Source organism: Acomys minous (genome assembly GCF_964271855.1).
Source record: "Acomys minous genome assembly, chromosome: 1".
NCBI classification, from domain to species: domain Eukaryota; kingdom Metazoa; phylum Chordata; class Mammalia; order Rodentia; family Muridae; genus Acomys; species Acomys minous.
The window spans coordinates 27,524,190-27,542,828 of NC_140483.1; the positions used below are offsets into that span (position 1 = coordinate 27,524,190).

Genomic DNA, 18,639 nt, shown 5'->3' on the forward strand with positions numbered 1-18,639 from the left:
CACTTGGTCTCTACAGCTTCACCGGCTTCTGCCATGGCCTCTTACTACCATGTTCTTTATCGGGAGCCACACGTTGTTGGGGGCACGGCTCTCACTTATACCTTATCCCACCTAAGACCTGAGCTCAGTCTCTTATCTGCAGCAGGTGAGGTGTGAGGCCCACCAGCGGCCATCTTGAGACCAGGCCTTCATCTCACCTCTTGTCCTTGCTGAACTGCCTATGCTAGTGTCACTATCATGGTGACATTTGGCTAAAATAACTTGGCTATGTGAGAAAGTGGTACTGTGCTGGGCATGGATGCGTGTGTTTGTCACTCCAGTACTAAGGAAATGGAGGCAAGAGGGTCATAGGTCAGAGGACACTTTAGGCTACACAGTCTAGAGACAACAAGAAATAAAACAAAACCTCCTAATCAAAGCACAACCCTGATCTGCTTTAACGGTAGTCTATGGTACCCCCTTGTGGACATGCAGAAGGTCTGCAAGTTCAACTATAAAAGAATGTGCAAAGCCTGTTGTTAAGCGCTGGCTGACTTCTCCCTGGAGGATAGCTGGATCTCACCTGAGTATGGATAGTTTTTCCATGTTGCCAAATGTTGAAGACAGAAGTCAGTTAAGAAGGCAAAGAGTGAAAACTAGGGAGGTGCCCTGACCCCAGTTCTACCAAGCATGCTGGACCCCAGCAGCCTGTGAGAAACCTGCATTCAGACATTTCCAAATTCTGCGATGCATTGCATTCCCTGCCAATGGGGAAAAGTACACGGTTGCTCCCAAGTTCCGGACCAACCAGTGGCTGACTTAGAAGTGCAGCTAAACAGAACACTGAGCAGTGCACAGTGAAGGTTCGTGAGCAACGTCTATGTCTCCGAAATCAGTCCAATATACCTTGCTAGAATAATGCTTTTAATTATTAATTTGAATAACAACATTCTTATGTTGAATCGGGTTTTTTTTTTCCCTTGAGAAGTTGTTCGCTGGATTTGTGTTGAGTTTATCTTCTATTTTCCCAACACAATGGCTTATATTTAACTTTTCTTGCTACTTAAAGAGTCAGTGGCTTGAGCCCCACACCTCATTAAAAGAATCTTATATCATCCAAGATCATGAATACAGGCAATAGAACTAAATAGTACCTCTTCTAAAGAAACATGGTTTTTTTGCCAGGTGGTGGTGGCGGTGCACATCTTTACTCCTAGCACTTGGGAGGCAGAGGCAGGTGGATCTCTGTGAGTTCGAGGCCAGCCTGGTCTACAAAGTGAGTCCAGGACAGCCAAGGTTACATAGAGAAACCCTGTCTCAGAAAAAAAAAAGAAAAAAGAAAAAAGAAAAAGAAAAAGAAAGAAAGAAAGAAAAGAAACATCATTTTTTAAGATAGTGTATTATTTTAAATTCTATGTATGTGTGTGTCTATGTGGGGGTACATGCACTTGAGTGCAGGTGACCTCAGAGGTTACAGGTGTCTGATTTCCTGGGGTGGAGTTAAGGGTGTCTGCCTGACTCCATCCCTGAGAACTGAACCCAGGTCCTCTGCTAGAGCAGTCTATGATCTTACATGTTGGGCCATCCCTCTAGCCCAGAATCGTGGTTTTGGGGGCTTGTTTGTTTTACGCAACATTACCGTGTTATTCCCCACAGATGGCCCAGGAAGCATCACTAGGAGCTTCGAGATAGAGAACCTCTGAAGAGAGCCTGGGTTGAGGTTGGTGCCTGGGTTAAATCTGCCAGCCAAAAATAAAAATAAAAATAAAAAAAGGAATCCAACATATACAAAATTACTTTTTTCCTGCAATCCTCTTTTCATGCAAATAAAAATATATCATTGAGGGGGGGTTTGTTTCTTTATTTAGTGCTGAGGACAGAGACCCAGGGCCCCATGCATGCTAGGCAAGCCCTCTAGCAAGCAGGCCACACCCTCAGCCCATGTGTGTATGTTTTGAATGATGAAGAATGAATAGACTGTCTGCTCAGAATGAGAATGAATAAATGAATGCAGGAAAATCTTTTTTGACTTCTTTTGTTCTGGGTAACTATGACTTTAGAATGTAAGACGTTGTAAGTTTGAGGCCAGCCTGGTCTACAAAACAATTACAGGACAGCCAAGACTATCCAAGAGAAACCCTGTCTTGCAAAAACAAAAAAGAAAGAAAAGAAAAAGAAAGAAGGAAAAGGAAAAAAAAAAAAGTAAGACTTTTGGAGAGTTGTCCAGAAGACACAGTTTTGCCTGTGCTGGGTCAGCCACACAAGCAGACATGAATAGGAAACTCCATCTGTGGTCATCACTGGCCACCTCTGAAGGATTCACACAGGTAATCTGCAGCTGGGACCCACGCTCTACCCAGGCCTACCTACTCTAGGCCTCTCTGCCCAGGCGTCAGACAGAGGCAGCTGGGCGAGGAGGGCACACCTCCATGCACAGTGACCATCAGGATAAAGCACCCAGTCCCAGTGGGCAAGCTACACCTGGTATATATGTTGCCCATCTATGGGCACCACTGAGGAAAAACCACCGGGAACAGCTGAAAGAAGACTTCCTTGGTTATAACGAATGGCTTCGAAATACATTTTTTAAATCCAGCAACCACATCTTCCAAGAGACCCAGTCTAGGAACTGATCACGCGCTGTAAACAAATCGACCGACAGGAGGCAGAGTCCGCTGGGAGCCTGGAAAGTTCCAGACAGCAGCGCCAAGCCCTGTCAGTGCGCACAGGTCATCTAAGACACTTCCCTGATGTGGTTCTGTTCATCATACCTGCAAAGGGAAAGAGAGGCAAGCAATTATCTCATTAGCTGCATTGGCCAGTCTTTTTTTTTTTTTTCCATTAGTTTGTTTACAATTGTATCTAGTTATAAGAGTTCAAGAGTTTAACCCAGTTTTCAGATCACATCTCTTAAACCTTCATCCTGTTAAAAGGGTGGGTTAAATATCCTTATTTTTTAAGTAGCTGGTGCCTTACTATAAAGACAGGAGTAGCAAATGCAGATCCCAAGTTCACGGTCACCATAGACAGGAACCACCGCTTGTTTCCCACGGACAATGGCAAAGTCTTCCCCAGACCCTCCTCATAGAGGCTGTGACGGACCACGGAGGTCCTGAACCTCCAGAGACTCTGGCCCAACATGGTGCTGCTGGAAGCAGGAAGCAGAGAAGGAAGGCAGAAGAAATGGCCACAAGACCGCAGTCTCCTTTTATCACGACCTTGCTATCCAGCGTGGACTGGCCAGTCTTAAATGGTCATTCATTCTCAGGAAAGACTATAGAGATTTTAAGTTAATTTCAGTACTCCCGAGTCCTGGTGCCAGACAGGGACCAAGAAGCCTTTTTAGCAAGCTCCCTTCCTCTCCATGTATGACCTGACATCTTAGCAAATGCCACAAGGATGCTAACAGACCCATTTGCTGTGGCAGCTCCCAGGCTCTCATTTAAAAAAGAATTTCTGAAGGCTTAAATTTCAAAACAAAACAAAACAGGGCTGGGTTTGTAGTTCAGCTGAGAGAGTCCTTGCCTAGTAGTCACTAAATTCTGGGTTTGGTAAACTCAGCAAGATGGCTCACATCCGTAATCCCAGCACTCCAGAGGTAAAGTCAGGACTTTCGAAGTTCAAGGTTATCCTTGGCTGCATAGAGAGTTCTAGACCAGCCTAGGATACACAAGACTCTCTCTTACAAAGGGAGAATGGAGCCAAAACCTTTACAAAACAAAAGGGCTCTGCCTATTAGAACAGGAGATGAATGACGGCCAATGACACTGGGCCCAGCCAGGGGGTAACCTTGTTTGTCTTTCTGGCCCAGCTGGAGTTACCATCCAACCAGGAAATCTACCACCAGGTAAAGGTTCAAGTGTGTGATTCATGACCTCTCTCGGTGTCTGTCTTGGTAGGAGACACGTGAGTGAGCTACAGGTGATAAGGTGAACCCTGGTCCAAGCCTGCTGCTGCTGCTGCTGCTGCTGCTGCTGCTGCTGCGGTGATAGGAGGTAATGCTGTTCCAAGGATGGCTGCCTCCAGGATGAGGACGCTTACACCTTCACTCCGCATGCAAATTAGCAGACGGGCTTGGCCCAGCAACCCAACAACAACAATACATTTAGTTTGTGTCTCACGTCAGCTGTAACCGAGGGGTCCCTGTGTGGACTCTTTCTCAGGAAGGCATTTAAGTGATGCAGCCATCAGCTGCAGAAGGCTCTGTGACATTTAGAGAAACAGCATCTTCTGAGGCTGATATGGACAAGCCAAGCAACATGACTCCAACATGGAGAGACTCCAGCAGGCTACGAGGACCCCATTAGTGGTTCCTGAGAATGTACAGACCCCACTCCTCACAGATATAACTGCACGCTCCCCAGCCTGTGACTCAGTTCTGGCAGCAAAGGGCAGTGTGGAGCTATAAGAGGAAGTCTCACTCACAGAGTCTGAAGTGACAACCGGTGGCCAGGGGCATCTGGGGACAGGGCAGTTTACTGCCAAGGCGGGGATGTGGGGATGCAAGGATACTTTGCCCTGGCCTCCCATCCTCCCCTAAGGACCAGAGCAAAGGTTCTGTCTTATCTTTGAGCTGCAGAATAGCACTTACTCCGTCTTCAATAACAGAGTGGGAGCCTCTATTTTACTCACTCGGAGCAGAGACTTATGGGAAAACATAATTTTATTTTGTTATTAAAGTAAGCACTGCCCAGGGCATGTTATTTACACGGAGATAACTGCACTTCAGAGATTGTGATGTCCCGGGAAGGTAAACTCACAGCGAGGCCCCATCACTCTTACTGTCACTCTCCTTGCTAATGCGGTGCCTGGTAATAATCTCACAATTGCTACCTCCACGGTGCTATAAAGGATGGTGCTTGGCCAGCCCAGAGGAGGGTCAGCATCCCCATGCCTCTTCTCCCTCAGACATGGCAGAACAATCAATGCTGGGATGACTGGATTCTTTCCTCTGACATTCTGAAAGTGTTTGTTTCAATCAGGTGACAATCAGCAACTGCCTCTCCTCCTGCAAACACCTGCTATGGGCCACGCACCACCCTCAGCCCTGCTCGGGATACAGAAATAAGAGAACAAAATAACCCTGAGCTTTGCCGATAAAATTTGCAGACACAGTGGTGGTGGGAGGCAGTTTACATGGGCTGTCCCCTAATATAATAATAAAACAAGGAATACATAAGCACTAAGAATTTAAGCGTAGAATTGGGGGTTGTCTGGACCGACAAGAAATTCCTTTTCCCATGGTTGGGCTTTTAGACAAAAGCTGCCATTTCCTCAGGTTGGGGGGGGGTGCTTGAAGAAAGTTCCAGCTTGCTAAAAAAAACCGTGTGGCTCTCATTAACATATGACTGTGGTGCCTAGGAACTTCGCAAGGTCAGTGTTAGGCTTTGAGCTACCTCAGTCGTCACTCAAGCCTCACCCAGCTCACAAGCCGCTTTCTCTCCTTCCTATTAAATGCTGGAAATCTTTCCCCTGCCGATTCTCCTTGCTTTCCCTGGAGACAGCCTTGGCAGATCGGAATAAACTTTTCCCTTTTCACCCATGGAGCGGCTGTTTTGTTTTACCGCACCCCTTCTCCTACATCTGACATGTCAACTCTATCTTAGTCGCCTCACCCATTTCCTCACAGAGCTGTCAAGCATCACATCCAATAAGTGAACTAAAAAATGAACTTGGAGAGGCAGCCTCAGCTACATCACCTGGCTAGGAGTCAGGGGAGCGGAGGGGGAGCCCCTTGGGATGCCTTGCTTTTGAATCCCAGCACTACCACCTCCTGGCAGAAAGGCATTAACCAAGGCCCTCATTTCTCAGTGCTTGCTTCACTGGGGTGTGGGGAGAACCTAAGCTAAGCCCAGGAAGCAATTAGCATAGCACCGGCCAGTAAAACATGCTCAGCAGACTCCAGCTGCTATTCTTAGTGTTGCCACCATCACCGCTCAGGCTTGCAGAGGTCATATATTGCAAGATCCTAGTGTTGCTTAGGAAACACTCCAGTCCCTCCCATTCTGCCCTCTGACCCTTGACCTCACTCCACATCTGATCACCCCCTTCTTCCTGCCCTGGTCCATCTTTAGACACGGCTTGTCCTCTATTTCTAGACAAGATAATACTGGGTGAGGGATCAAACCCAGGGCCGTGGACTACTGAGTTATGTCTCCAGCCATTGGTAAGTTTTATTATTCTTATTTTTGCAATGCTGAAATTTGCACCCAAGACCCAGGGCCCCGTTGTTGAGCTTCTTTGCTTTTCTCTGAGTGGCTCCTCTGGTCTCAACTCCATTATCTCTAGAGGAATAAACCACATCTCCCCCACAGTGTTGCTGACAGGACAGGGCACCTGCTCAGACGCAGACGTGAAAGCACGGTCCAGAGCACCAAGTCTGGATCTTAGGAAGAGTTATCCCAAGTCATCACTCTGTCTGTAGTCCCATGAGGACAGCCCTAACACTGGCCCTCAACCTGGCAGCCAGGCCCCAGGCCGAGACGGGTCAATGACTTGGATTGAATTTTGCCCCCCATTTTCACTGAGCTCTAACTGAAATTTGTTATTCCTTCAACAGAGGTTACAGATGACAAACCACAGAAGCGACAGTGTATCTGTGACTGTTTCCAACAGCCGTAGAGAAATCACAGATCCTTCCAGTTGTGACAATTGTGGTTTGTGGTAAACGTCAAAAATATAGTCCCTAGTCTCCCCTACTTTGAGAGTTTTAGGCTCCTTGCTGGGCCCCCTTGTTTGTTTCATTTGAAACAGTTTCCTGTGACCCAGGCTGGCTTGCAACCTCACCGTGTAGCCGGGGCTGGCCTTGAATTCCTAATCCTTTTGCCTCTGCCGCCCAAGGACTAGGATTACAGGTGTGTCCTGCTGATTCAAAAGCTTACCAATTCTGTATTACACATTTAAAACTATTTTATAGATATGTTGTTTTTGTTTGGTTGGTTGGGATTTTTTTTTGTTTGGTTTTTATTTTTTATTTATTTTTTGTTATTCGAGACAGGGCGGTGTAGCCTTGGCTATCCTGGAACTCGCTCTGTGTAGACCAGGCTGGCCTCGAACTCAAGAGACACACCTGCCTCTGCCTCCTGAGTGCTGGGATGAAGGTTGGTTGGGTTTTGTTTTGTTTTCTTTGTTTTTTGAGACAAGAAGATCTCAGTATGTCCCTCTGTCTGTCCTAGAACTCGCTATGTAGACAATGCTGCTTTTGAACTCACTAAGATTCCTCCTGCCCCTGCCTCGCCTCCCCAGTGCTGGGATTAAAGGTGTAAACTACTATGCCTGGCATCTTTTGTAATCCCGTGTATTTTTATTATTTTGAGGCAATCCTAGCAGGGTCTGTGCCTTGGGAGACTGAGTGCTTCTGGGGAAAGCAGCAAAGCTGCAGAAATGAACGATGTATAATTACTTACTGCAGTGTGACATTAAAATATTCTTCAGGTGTCACGACTTTTGGTCCGCCAAAGTAGTCCAAGACCCAGATATTGGTTATATTTAACTTAGCAAAGAACCAGTTATGGCTGGGAGGCCAAGTTTTCATCTCAGGGTGTCGAAGGAATAACGCATTCTTTGCATAGTCTGCTTCTGTCTCATTCACCTGAAGGACAAACAAGAGATAAACAGTCTCCATTCTGACAACTTGTTCCTTTGCCCTTTGCTAAGAAGGCTCACTGCGGCTCTCTCTCGCACCACAAACCCTGCCTGAGGACCTACTCAGCTGCAAACCCCGATCGTCAAGACTCAAGAACAGACGGGAACCTTGAAGAAAACAGAAAGCGAGAACTTCAACCATGTAATATAATAACACCCAACAAAGTAGAAGCCACTCTGCGGACTGAAGGCTGTTACTCAGCAATGATTCTGAACTACCATTGCACACGGCCCAGAAGCACCGCTAGGTCACCTGGGCCTGAGAGTTCCAGCACAGGTTAGATGCATGTGCAGGAAGCAGCACAGTGGAATCCCGGAGCGTTTGTCATTCCCCTGCTCACCCTGTGGGACACCACCCACAGAGATGCACCAATGGAGAATGTCCAACCGGAAGTCATGAGGGTCAGAATGCCAATGGCTGGCTCAGTAATAAGATTGGTACACTTGATACCTGCCCAGTGGCATTCTGTAGACCTTTTTTTTTTTTTTTTTTTTTTTCCTGTTTCATTGTTTGTTTCTGAGACCCGGTCTCATTACGTATCCCTGGCTGTCCTGGAACTCTCATTATGTAGAACAGGCTGGCCTTGAACTCGCCTCCTCCTGGTGACCTGCCTCCTGGGTTCTGGGATTAAAGGCACAGTGCCACCATACCCAGTACCTGCAACCTTGTTTAACCGCTTCTCTCTGGCACTATCCCAAACAGTCCAAATGCACTCACAGTTAGTAACAGACACTCCTGTTGGTGTCAGACACGGGAACAAGGAGCCCATGTGAAACTAGAGAGCAATGGTTCTGGATTAGCAGATGGTTTTTTAGCAACAGTGTTTTTCCACAAGAGCCTTCCAGATGTTACATCTGTTTGGCTCCAGAGCATAGGCCCTTTGGCCCATAAGAACCTTATGGGCACCTACATGAGGGACCCCGGACAGGCCCTTTTTCTTGGAATCACTGAGTGTTAGAATACACTCTTATCCACCCACTCACAAATCACTTGCATTTTATTCTCCAAAGATCCCCTCCTTTGTTTTTAGTCCCAACATGCTCTTTTAGCCCATTTCTCTTCATGGAGTGACTGCTTACCTTGGTCACAGTTCCGGACATCATTATATGAACACAGAGGGGACTCTGGGGATCGAACCCCTGTTTCCTACAGTAGACAGTCTGTGCTAAAGACAGAGTCAGCGTAGCCTGTGGATTTTCCTGAAGAGAGAAAAGCGAAAATGTTTCCATGTGAAATACGGGTTCTGAAGAGGTATAAACTTTATGATCTGCAGTCTTATTATCCCTGGAGCTGCATCATACTTCCACGAACAGTGGATTGTAAGCCACGTCACACTCGGGGGTGGGAGGGGGCGGAAACAATCCATGGGTGGAAACCGGTCCCAGTCCTCATGAAGAGGTGGAGAGGTGTCATGTTGTGGGTTTTTTTTTTCTTTTGACTTTTTTGGTTTGTTTTGGTTTGGTTTTGGTTTTTCAGGACAGAGTTTCTCTGTGTAGCCTTTGAAGGAGAGATAAACCTGTTTTTTATGACCCCAAATGCGGGATTGGAATGATCTTGTGAGAGAACAGGTGATGTTAATCCACTAAAAGACCAAACACGTCATGTGGGAGCTTGATTGTTGGCAGCTGAAAAGATCCCTTGAACAGACTCTGGGAGGAGATATATAAATGACCCCAGAACTGGAGGCGGGGCCTTTTGGAGACCTGGGATAGTTTTGGCTGTTCATCACTCCACTTTGAAACGCTCCTAGAGAGAACCACTCAAGGGAAGGCTTTGGGGCTCCAGCTCCTGCTGAGGTTCTGGGTTCTGGTTACTCCAGGTTCCAGCAGAAGAAATCCTGCTGACTACGACAGGAGAATCATTCCTTGAAACTGATATCCTTAAGATTTTGTTATTGTGCTTTAATCCTCATTTCCTATGTTTCAGTTAGTCGGGTTATAAGTGACGTATGCTCAGATACTAGGTTGTTAATAAAATATATTGGTTAAGAAAATTGAGCCTACAAGCCTTGACTGTCATAACTCACTTCATAGACCAGACTGGGCTTGAACTCACAGCGCCTCTGCCTCCTGAGTGCTGGAATTAAAGGTGTGGGCCACCACGCCTGGCTTGAGGTGTTGTCATGTTTTAAATTAACAAACTATGGGGCATGTTTTAGCCTATCTGTTCTTATCAGTTACATACTTAACAGAATTATAAAGAAAGTATCCCCAGACCAGGGCTGGTGAGACTCCTCACTGAAATATCTACAGAGTTAAGCTCTAATTAAAAACAAAGCAACAACAAGAATAAAGCCTAGGTGTTCCAACACCCTAAATACATAACTTAAACAAAAAAGTAGCTGAGTCATGCTACATGGTTATCTTATAACTGCAGAAATTGTCATGTGATCTCAAAAAGGGAGAAGTTGCTTATTCCTCCTGTAACAAGAGAATCCTTGTTTTTGCCTTCAAAACACAAAGGCAAAGAGATGCTTCATTCATTTCTCCCCAGAACCCAGCATTGTTCCGGATAACTGCAAACCCACAAAGGCATTCACCTCAAGTGTTTTTGTGGAGAAACTTTGCCACCTCACAAAGACCCATCAAAACCAGAGTCCCAGAGACTCTCACTCTCAGGCAAAAAGGAAGGGCTCAGCAGGTAAGAGCATATACTGCTCTCCCAAAGGCCCACGTTCGGTCTCCAGCACTCACATCTAGTGGCTCACAACCACGTGTAAGTTCAGCTCCAAAGGATCCAATGTCTGGCCCATGAGAGCCCCTACACACACACACACACACACACACACACACACAGGCAGCCACTACCGTCAATCTTGCTGGAATGGTGGTGCGTACCTTAAACCCTAGCGAAAATATTTGCTGTCTCCAAGCTGTTAGGCAAGGAGGAGAACGCCCCCTACCTCCCCAAGAGAGAAAACAAGGGAGACAGCCCAGGTAGGGCTTCTCCCGTTGAAATTGGCTTCTGGTTGAAATTGGACATAAGATCAGGACAGAAGTAGGAAGATGTATTAAGGCAGGGGTTAAGAGGACTGTGCTACACAGAACAGGGAGAATGTAAGGTGCCGTAGACATTATAAAGAAAGCCAGCGCACCGGGAAAGCCGAGGAATGGAGGAGCTGGGGAGGAGGCAAGCATGGCTCAAACCCAAGCTCAGGTGTCTACACTGGATTTTGCAGGCTGTCCTCAAGCAGTGTTTTCCAAACTCCCCAAACAGAGTTTACTAAAGTGCTGGTTCCTGGGGCCAATCTGTACCCAAGGTTTTGTTTATTTTACTCTGTGTGTGTGTGTGTGTGTGGTGTGTGTTTGTGTGTGTGGTGTGTGTTTGTGTGTTTGTGTGTGTGTGATGTGTGTTTGTGTGTGTGTGTGTGTGTGTGTGTGTGTGTGTGTGTTCCCATATATGTGGGCAGATGTAGGGGTGGAAGGCAGAGGTTGACACTGGATGTCTTCCTTAATCAATTTCTATTTACTAAGGCAGGGTTTTTTCCCCCCTTTTGTTTTGTTTTTGCTCAACCCTGAGCTTGTTGAGGACTCCCTGTCTCCATTTGCCAAGCACTGGGATTGCAGGCAGTCCAGCTGGTTTTTCATGTGGGTGCTAGGGAATCTCAACCCTTGGTATTTGCATGTCTTTTCCTGATGAGCCATCTCCCCAGGCCTGACACCCAGGGTTTGAAGCTCGGCAGGTGACTCTTGGGCAGTGGCAGACAGTATTGGCTAAGCCCTTCCTGGTGGCCATTAGCTTGTCGGTCACAGGTGAGCCCCCATATCTCTCAATCTCGGTGCCCCCTTTCCTGCAGTGAAGATGTTACCACAGCTCCCTAGACACCTCACAAATATAAATAAGATCACACGTGTAGCAGTGACCCTCAATCTGCTCCACCCCCCCCCCATTAAAATCATCAGTGGGGACCTGGGGGAGCAGAGGGCATTGTTCTAGGATGAAATGGCTTGCTAGTGATCTGCGGGTCAGTTGCGTGTCACTGCTGGAGCAGAGAGAGCATGTGGGCAGCAGATCCCTAAAGGAGTGAAGTGGGCTGGAGGGGGCAGCAGCTTCTATTTCCTTTGTTTCTTAGAAAATACAGCCACAACCCCACTGTCAGTGCTGCTAGGTCTTCTGTGCTTTTCAAGAAGAGTTAGGGCCAGGCGGTGGTGGTGCGGGCCTTTAATCTCAGCACTCAGGAGGCAGAGGCAACTGGCTCTCCATGAGTTCTAGGACTACAGAGTGAGTTCCAGGACAGCCAGAGCTGTTACACAGAGAAACCCTGTCTTGAAAAACAAAACAACAACAACAAAAAGTTAGAAACTTAAAATTTTAGGGCTGGAGAGATGGCTCAGAGGTTAGGGGCACTGACTGCTCCTCCAGAGGTCCTGCGTTCAGTGCCCAGCAACCATATGTGATCTGACGCCCTCTTCTGGCTTGCAGGTGTACATGTAGCCAGAGTTACATATGTATTATGTATATATAATAAATAAATAAATCTTTTAAAAAACTTAAAATTTTAGAGTACAAATTCTACTTATTTATTATTTACCGTGTGTGTGTGTGTGTGTGTGTGTGTGTGTGTGTGTGTGTGTAGAGAGAGAGAGAGAAAGAGAGAGAGAGAGAGAGAGAGAGAGAGAGAGAGAGAGAGTGCAAGCAGGTTCACTACAGGCACATGCATATTAATGACTGTATGATGTAGCCAGAGGTCAACTTTGGACGTCACTCCTCAGAAGCTGGAGGCATCCAACTTGGTTTTTGAGACAAGGTCTCTCCCTGGGGTCTGAAGCTCACTGCTCAGCTAGGCTGGCTGAACAAGGGTGCTGAGGTTCAAACACAAGTCCTCATGCCCACATGGCAAGTACTTTACTAGTTGGGCTATTTCCCCAGGCCCTACGGTGGCAGTTTTAAAAGGTAGTAACTAATTTAAACTCGTTTAGGACAAAACAGAACCCCTGTGTAGGCTAAAGGAAACTGGTCCCTGGTTCGTGGGTCCCAGAGGGCCCATGCTTTGAAGTCAGGTGAATCTGAGGTGAACTAGACTTTGCACAATTACTCTACCTCACATCGTCATCCATAAAATGAGATTAAGTCAAACCCACTTCTAAGAGTTGCTACGAGAAACAATGAGTGGAAACGGGTTCATCCGAAAGGCTCTCGGCATTTGACACAAGGGTTTGACTAAAACATCATTTTCTCGCATCTCACTTTTACTACTACACTGTGGCCCCCCCCCCACCCCCACCCCCACCCCTCGCCCAGCAGGTTTGCCACAAAGAAGCTCCACCAAGTCAGGCTCCATTTCTGGGCACCTGTATGGCCCCTTCCCTCTCAGGCTGTTTTCCACCCAAGTTGCAAGCTAAGAACCCTGAGCCAAAGATCTCTATTGGGACCGGGACGCTTAGGGAGCCCAAAGAACACCCAAAGAACCAACCAACCACCATAGTGTTGTGTATCAGCTTCCCACAGCTGATAGGAAAGTTCTGCAGAGACAGGGAAGAGAAACTCTGAAGTCACATAAGCCAACACTATGTATGTTTTGTAAATAATAAGTATCTAGTTCATGCAGAGCCAGTGCCTTAGGATGACGCATGACATTTTGAAAGGTGTGAAGTGTTCCTGGTACTGGCAAAGAATTGACCCCCAAGCCCTCAGACAGGTATCAGGGGAGAGTAGAAACTTCCTGGTAGTTGCCCAATATCTGGGAGGCTACAATCTCCGCCTAGCCAGGGCCAGCCAGAAGACAGCTGTCTGAGCTGGGTTCAAAATTCTTATCTCTGAGACCCACGATCTCTGTGGCCGGCTAAACTTGAGAGGCTCGCTCCCTTGATCGGCCTGTGGGCTGCCAGGCCCGCAGTGCCCGGCCTGGGGAATCGTGCGACGCTCCCGCTCACCTGCAGATCGCTCACTAGCTGCATCAGTGGACTCATGTACATGTAGGGCACGCCGCTGCCTGCGCCTGGGGGACCGTCACTGAATGAGATGATGTTCGCGAAGGACCTGCCGCGCACCGCCTCTATCGTGGAGATAGTGGCCAGCGAGCCCCAGTCCGAGACGTGCGTCACGAAGCGGGCCACGCGCGCTGCGTCTTCGCGGGGTGGCAGCGGAGGCAGTCGCCTGTCCACGTCCCAGTCCCCGTGGTCCTGGCCTCCGCGACCCCAGGCCGGCGACACCAGTAGCGCCACCAGCGCGGGAACCAGAAGGGCGACCAACAGGGAGCGCGCGGGCCCAGGATCACGAACAGCCATTTCGGTGTCTCCAGAGCCTCTGCCTGGCGAACTAATTATACACAGGTTACTGCAGCCCGTCAGGGTCCCGCCCCTCCGAGGAGGCCAATCAGCGCTTAGCAGGCCAGGAGGCGTGGCCCCAGACCCGCCCAATTTCCCCAAGCAAGTGCTCTGTCCGCTCCGCCCTGTCCCCTGCTCTTTAAAGATTGCGAATTTTCCCTAAAGAGATATTTGCTTTGTTTGTTTTACTTAAAGGGAGATAAGCGTGGTCTAGACGAACTTTAGCAACTTGCCAGAGTCACACTGCTAGGGAAAGGCTGACTTCTTCACGTACGCATCACCTTTTCTAGTGCGTGTCTGGCGTCCAAGAGAAAACCAATTTTCTATATGCTCTTTTCTGTTTACTCACTGTTAGCAAGCAAACCTCCATGTAGTAAAGGGCAGAAGTAGCAACATGCAGGAACTTAAAAACTTCTGGCTCGGGAGCGGCCTCAGATAAAAAGCCAGTAGGAGATTGTTAGTTTTCACTACCCCTCTCAAGTCTTCCACCTTGCCAGCTGGAGATCTGTTACATCCTCTAACTTGCTTAAACTCGTGGTGTCGTGCCCTTATTATCCTGGCAGGTCCTCCAAGCCTTTCTGATCTTCATTCTGCTTCCCTGGCAAGTTAGGGAATGCGTGCAAACGGCCTGGCCTACAATTCTCATCAGTTTAAGCTTTGGCCGCTGTTAGAACAAAGAAGTTTTAAACCCCATCCTATGATCTCAATCGGGCCACGCCTCTCCATAGCCCAGTCTGTGCAGAACTAAATCATGGGGCTGAAACCTCCTGTCACCTCTAAAAGGATATAAAAATCAGACTTTCCCTTAATTCTAGGGATTGGTATGAGGCGCCTAAGGAAGACTGCTGGAAGATTCTGAGGTCGGCCTCTAGCTGCCTCCCCAGCCCATCGCTCTCTTGTTCACCTCCTCCTCCTCTTCCTCCTCTTCCTCCTCCTCCTCCTCCCCCCACTTCCCCCTTCTGCTTCTTCTTCTCCTTTTTGGTTTTTGAGACAGGATTTCTCTGTGTAGCCCTGGCTGTCCTGGACTCTCTTTGTAGACCAGGCTGGCCTCAAACTCACAGAGATCCACCTGCCTCTGCCTCACTGAGTGCTGAGATTACAGGCATGCACCACTACACCTGGCTGTATTCACATTCTTTTTAAAAAAAATATTTATTCAGATTATATCCTGATTGTTATCCCCTCACTTGTATCTTCCTGTTCCTCCCCCCCCCCCACTTCCACCCTGTTCCCCTCCCCTAGACCTGTGACAGCAGGGTACCTCCTTCGCCACCATAGGATCACAGCCTATCAGGTCTCATCTGGATAGCCTGCTTCCCCTTCCTCTGAGTGCCACCAGGCCTCCCCACCAAGGGGAAGTGGTCAAATAGGGTGCACCAGAGTTCATGTCATAGGCAGTCCCAGCTCTCCTCACAACTGTGGAGAATGTGCTCTCCATCAACTGTATTTACATTCTTTTTTTTTTTTTTTTTTTTTTGGTTTTTCGAGACAGGGTCTCTCTGTGTTAGCCTTGGCTGTCCTGGACTCACTTTGTAGACCAGGCTGACCTCGAACTCACAGCGATGTATTTACATTCTTAATAATGCTCCTCTCCCAGCGTTAAGGGGAAGCCTCTCCTCCTGGCCAGGCTCTGTCATGCTTAGATGATGTTGTTTGTGTCTAATTCTGTCCCTCCCATCTCCAGGCGCTGGATTCCTACTAAAGTCCACTGAGAGGAACGTGTCTGCTTCCTCTGCTGACAGGCGCGTGCTGTTCATCTTTTATGACAGTCACATCTTTTCAGAGTGTTAATTTTCTTGACCTGGCCTCAGGCGTATGAAGGCCTCTAGTAGGCCTGAGCATGGCAAACGCGGCTTGGGCAGGCCTGGTCCTTCCCCCTTCCCTCCTTCTTACTACACCACAGATCTCATTCCTAGCGCTAGCCACCAAGGTCTATGTAGGCTCAATTTTTTTAACCAATATATTTTATTATTACAATTTATTAACTGAGCGAATGTCACTTATTATAACCCAACTAACCAAAACAATAGTAAAAGAGGATTAATGTTCACAATAACAAAACCATAAGGCTATCAGTTCTGGGGAACAATTCTCCAGGCATAATCAGCAGGATTTCTTCTGCTGGAACCTGGAGTAACCAGAACCCAGAACCTCAGCAGGAGCCGGAGCCCCGAAGCCTTCCCTTGAGCGGTTCTCTCTAGGAGCGTCTCGAAGCGGAGCGATGAACAGCCAAAACCATCCCAAGTCTCCAAAAAGCTCCACCTCCAATTCTGTGGTCATTTATATATCTCCTCCCAGAGTCTGTTCAAGGGATCTTTTCAGCTGGCAACAATCAAGCCCCCGCACAAGGTGGTTGGTCTTCGAGTGGATTAACCTCACCTGTTCTCTCACAAGACCATTCTGATCCCACACTTGGGATCCTAAAAAAACAGGTTTATCTCTCCTTCCGGTCTATGCCCTTATTTGGCCACTTCCTCTGCCTGAGGCTGACCACCAAGGTCCCAGATATCAATGTAATGAATCCAATAATCAAAAGCCCCTTTTGGCTGCCCTAATTAACGAGTGTCCAATCAAAACAAACCAACTCATCCTAACCCAGGTTTCCCCTTTTCCCTTTATAAACTGCCATTTTCCCATAGGCCACTTCTGTCTCCTCTCTATCCCAGGCAGTCCTTTGTTCCTCCAGGGCAAATACCTTCTCCCCTAATTGTTCTTTTTCTCTTCTCCCTTGTCCTCTGTCTCTTGTCTTTGTGTCTTATTCGCTTCCCTTTGTCTCTCTGGGGCAAATAAATCTTCATTGTGCCAAGAACTTGGTCTTGGTGTGCCCTGTGCCAACTCCGGTCCTTTCGTTGTGTACTTCAATTGTGTTAATCTGGTGATATCTGGCCTTCTCAGGCTTCCGTACTTAGCTGAAGTTGTTTGCTCCAGGGCTGTGAGGCAATCATGTGAGCAAGTGTGGGCAACAGGTATGTAAGCTAAAGCCTGCCTCCACTTCCTGTCTGAAGGCCAGTCTCCTTACACTCAGCCACCTTCTGAAGCTACTCAGCAAAACACGAGCCTGCATTCTGAACATGAGTCAGCAGTTCCTTCTGGTAGCCAATCTGGGTCACACCGACTTCCAAATTTGGCCAAGAGTAGTGTCAACAATGTTCGCTGCAAGTTGATTTGCTTTTCAAACAGAGTTTAGAACTTCAAGCTATCTGGAAAACTAAGTAGAGGACATTTGAATGGAGGAGAGTTGGGTACTCACTTAAAAAAAAACTATAAATAGTTTGAGTGCTTGTCTATTAGAAACTGCTCATTATTAGAAGCAGTGTGTTATGGAAAAGATTCACACAGCCAAATTCCAACCTCAAGTCTAACCCTAGCAAGTCAAGGGTCCATGGATCTTTTACCCCACTATTAGATCTTAACTATTCTCATTCAAAATGACAGTTGGAAGCTGGTTGTGACAGTACACGCCTTTAATCCCCAGCACTTGGAAGTCAGAGTCAGGTGAAGCTCTGTGAGTTCAAGGTCGCCAGAGCTACACAATGCCAGAGAGAGAGAGAGAGAGAGAGAGAGAGAGAGAGAGAGAGAGAGAGAGAGAAAGGATTGTGCTAGCTGCTGTCTTAGACTTCCACCATTATCCTTTGTTTTCCTGTTAGCATACAAAAGATGAGGCTTTTTGAAAGTTTCAGAATATACATTTTTTTTACAAGAGAATAAGACACTTTTCATTTATTAATATACCTTTTATTATTGTCATATAAAATAACAAGAGGTTTCTACTATAGCCCCCACTATTAGAATAAGGTCTACAGACCCTCCTATACCTGCAGGCCAGAAGAGGGCATCAGACCAAATTATAGATGGTTGTGAACCTCAGCGTGGTTGCTGAAATTTCACTCAAGACCTCAGACAGAACAGACAGTGCTCTTAATCTCTCTAGCTCCCCAGGTCCTCAGTTTTTATCCGTGTATTTGCTGTTCCCTGTGCTCCAAACGCATGTCTCTCTACACTGCCTCCCATCTAGACCTCAGTTAAATCAGATGTTACTCTGTAAAGATGCCCTAGACCCCAGCCTCTAAAAAAATTTTTTTTCCTGTGAATGTGTGTGCGTGCGTGCGTGCGTGCGTGCGTGCGTGCGTGCGTGCGTGCGTGCGCGCATGCGCACACTGCCCTCAGGCCCGAGAAGAGCCTGGAAGGCTGTAGAACTAGAGTTACAGACAGTTCTGAGCCACCATTTGGGTGCTAGGAGACTGAAGCTGGGTCCTCTGCAGGAGCAGCCGTCTCTCCAATAGCAAGGGCGCAGCTGCTTAAGCTGTGGTTCATGACCGTATATGGGACAATGCAACCCAATGTGGTGATTGCGAGAAAATCTGACAGTTGTAAAATTAATTGAAAATGAAACCCATAACGAATCCGAGGCCTCATCGGCAGTGCTTACCTGTGTTGCGTCATCTTCCCTGTAGCCTTGGTTTGAAGCACACAACATACTCTTTCTCTCAGTGCATGAGCCATTGAAGTGGAAGGTTTTGGTTTCTTTGAAGACTCAGTTGTGTCACGTGGTGTTTTGCCGAAACTGACTTATGAGAGGTCACGTGGTGTTTTTCTGGAAGAGAGGGCATGTGAAGTTGCTGGGAGCAGTTATGTGAGAGGGCGTGTGGTGTTAAGAATAAGTATGAAAAAACTGAGGACTGTGGGACAAGGCATTCGGCAGTTCTACACCGTTCAGCACCTCGCAGGTCTTCGCTTTACAGAGAGAAA

General features: G+C 47.5%; 1 protein-coding gene across 2 annotated transcripts; it reads right to left on the reverse strand.

The window, feature by feature from the left end:
• Window positions 1-882: 882 nt before the first annotated feature.
• On the reverse strand, window positions 883-13,894 carry CREG1 (cellular repressor of E1A stimulated genes 1; the record flags this gene model as incomplete). 2 transcript variants are annotated; one of them, XM_084793341.1, is made up of 4 exons in its annotated part: window positions 13,498-13,894; window positions 8,704-8,823; window positions 7,386-7,570; window positions 883-2,750 (listed from the first exon to the last, which is right to left on the reverse strand). In XM_084793341.1, the coding sequence occupies exons 1-4, from the start codon at window positions 13,849-13,851 to the stop codon at window positions 2,714-2,716; spliced, it is 696 nt and encodes a 231-aa protein (XP_084649467.1). In that variant the 5' UTR covers window positions 13,852-13,894. The 2 variants fall into 2 exon arrangements, with proteins under 2 accessions (XP_084649467.1, XP_084649468.1); XM_084793342.1 differs by lacking the exon at window positions 883-2,750 and having other exon boundaries at window positions 7,382-7,570.
• Between the last annotated feature and the right edge of the window lie 4,745 nt (window positions 13,895-18,639).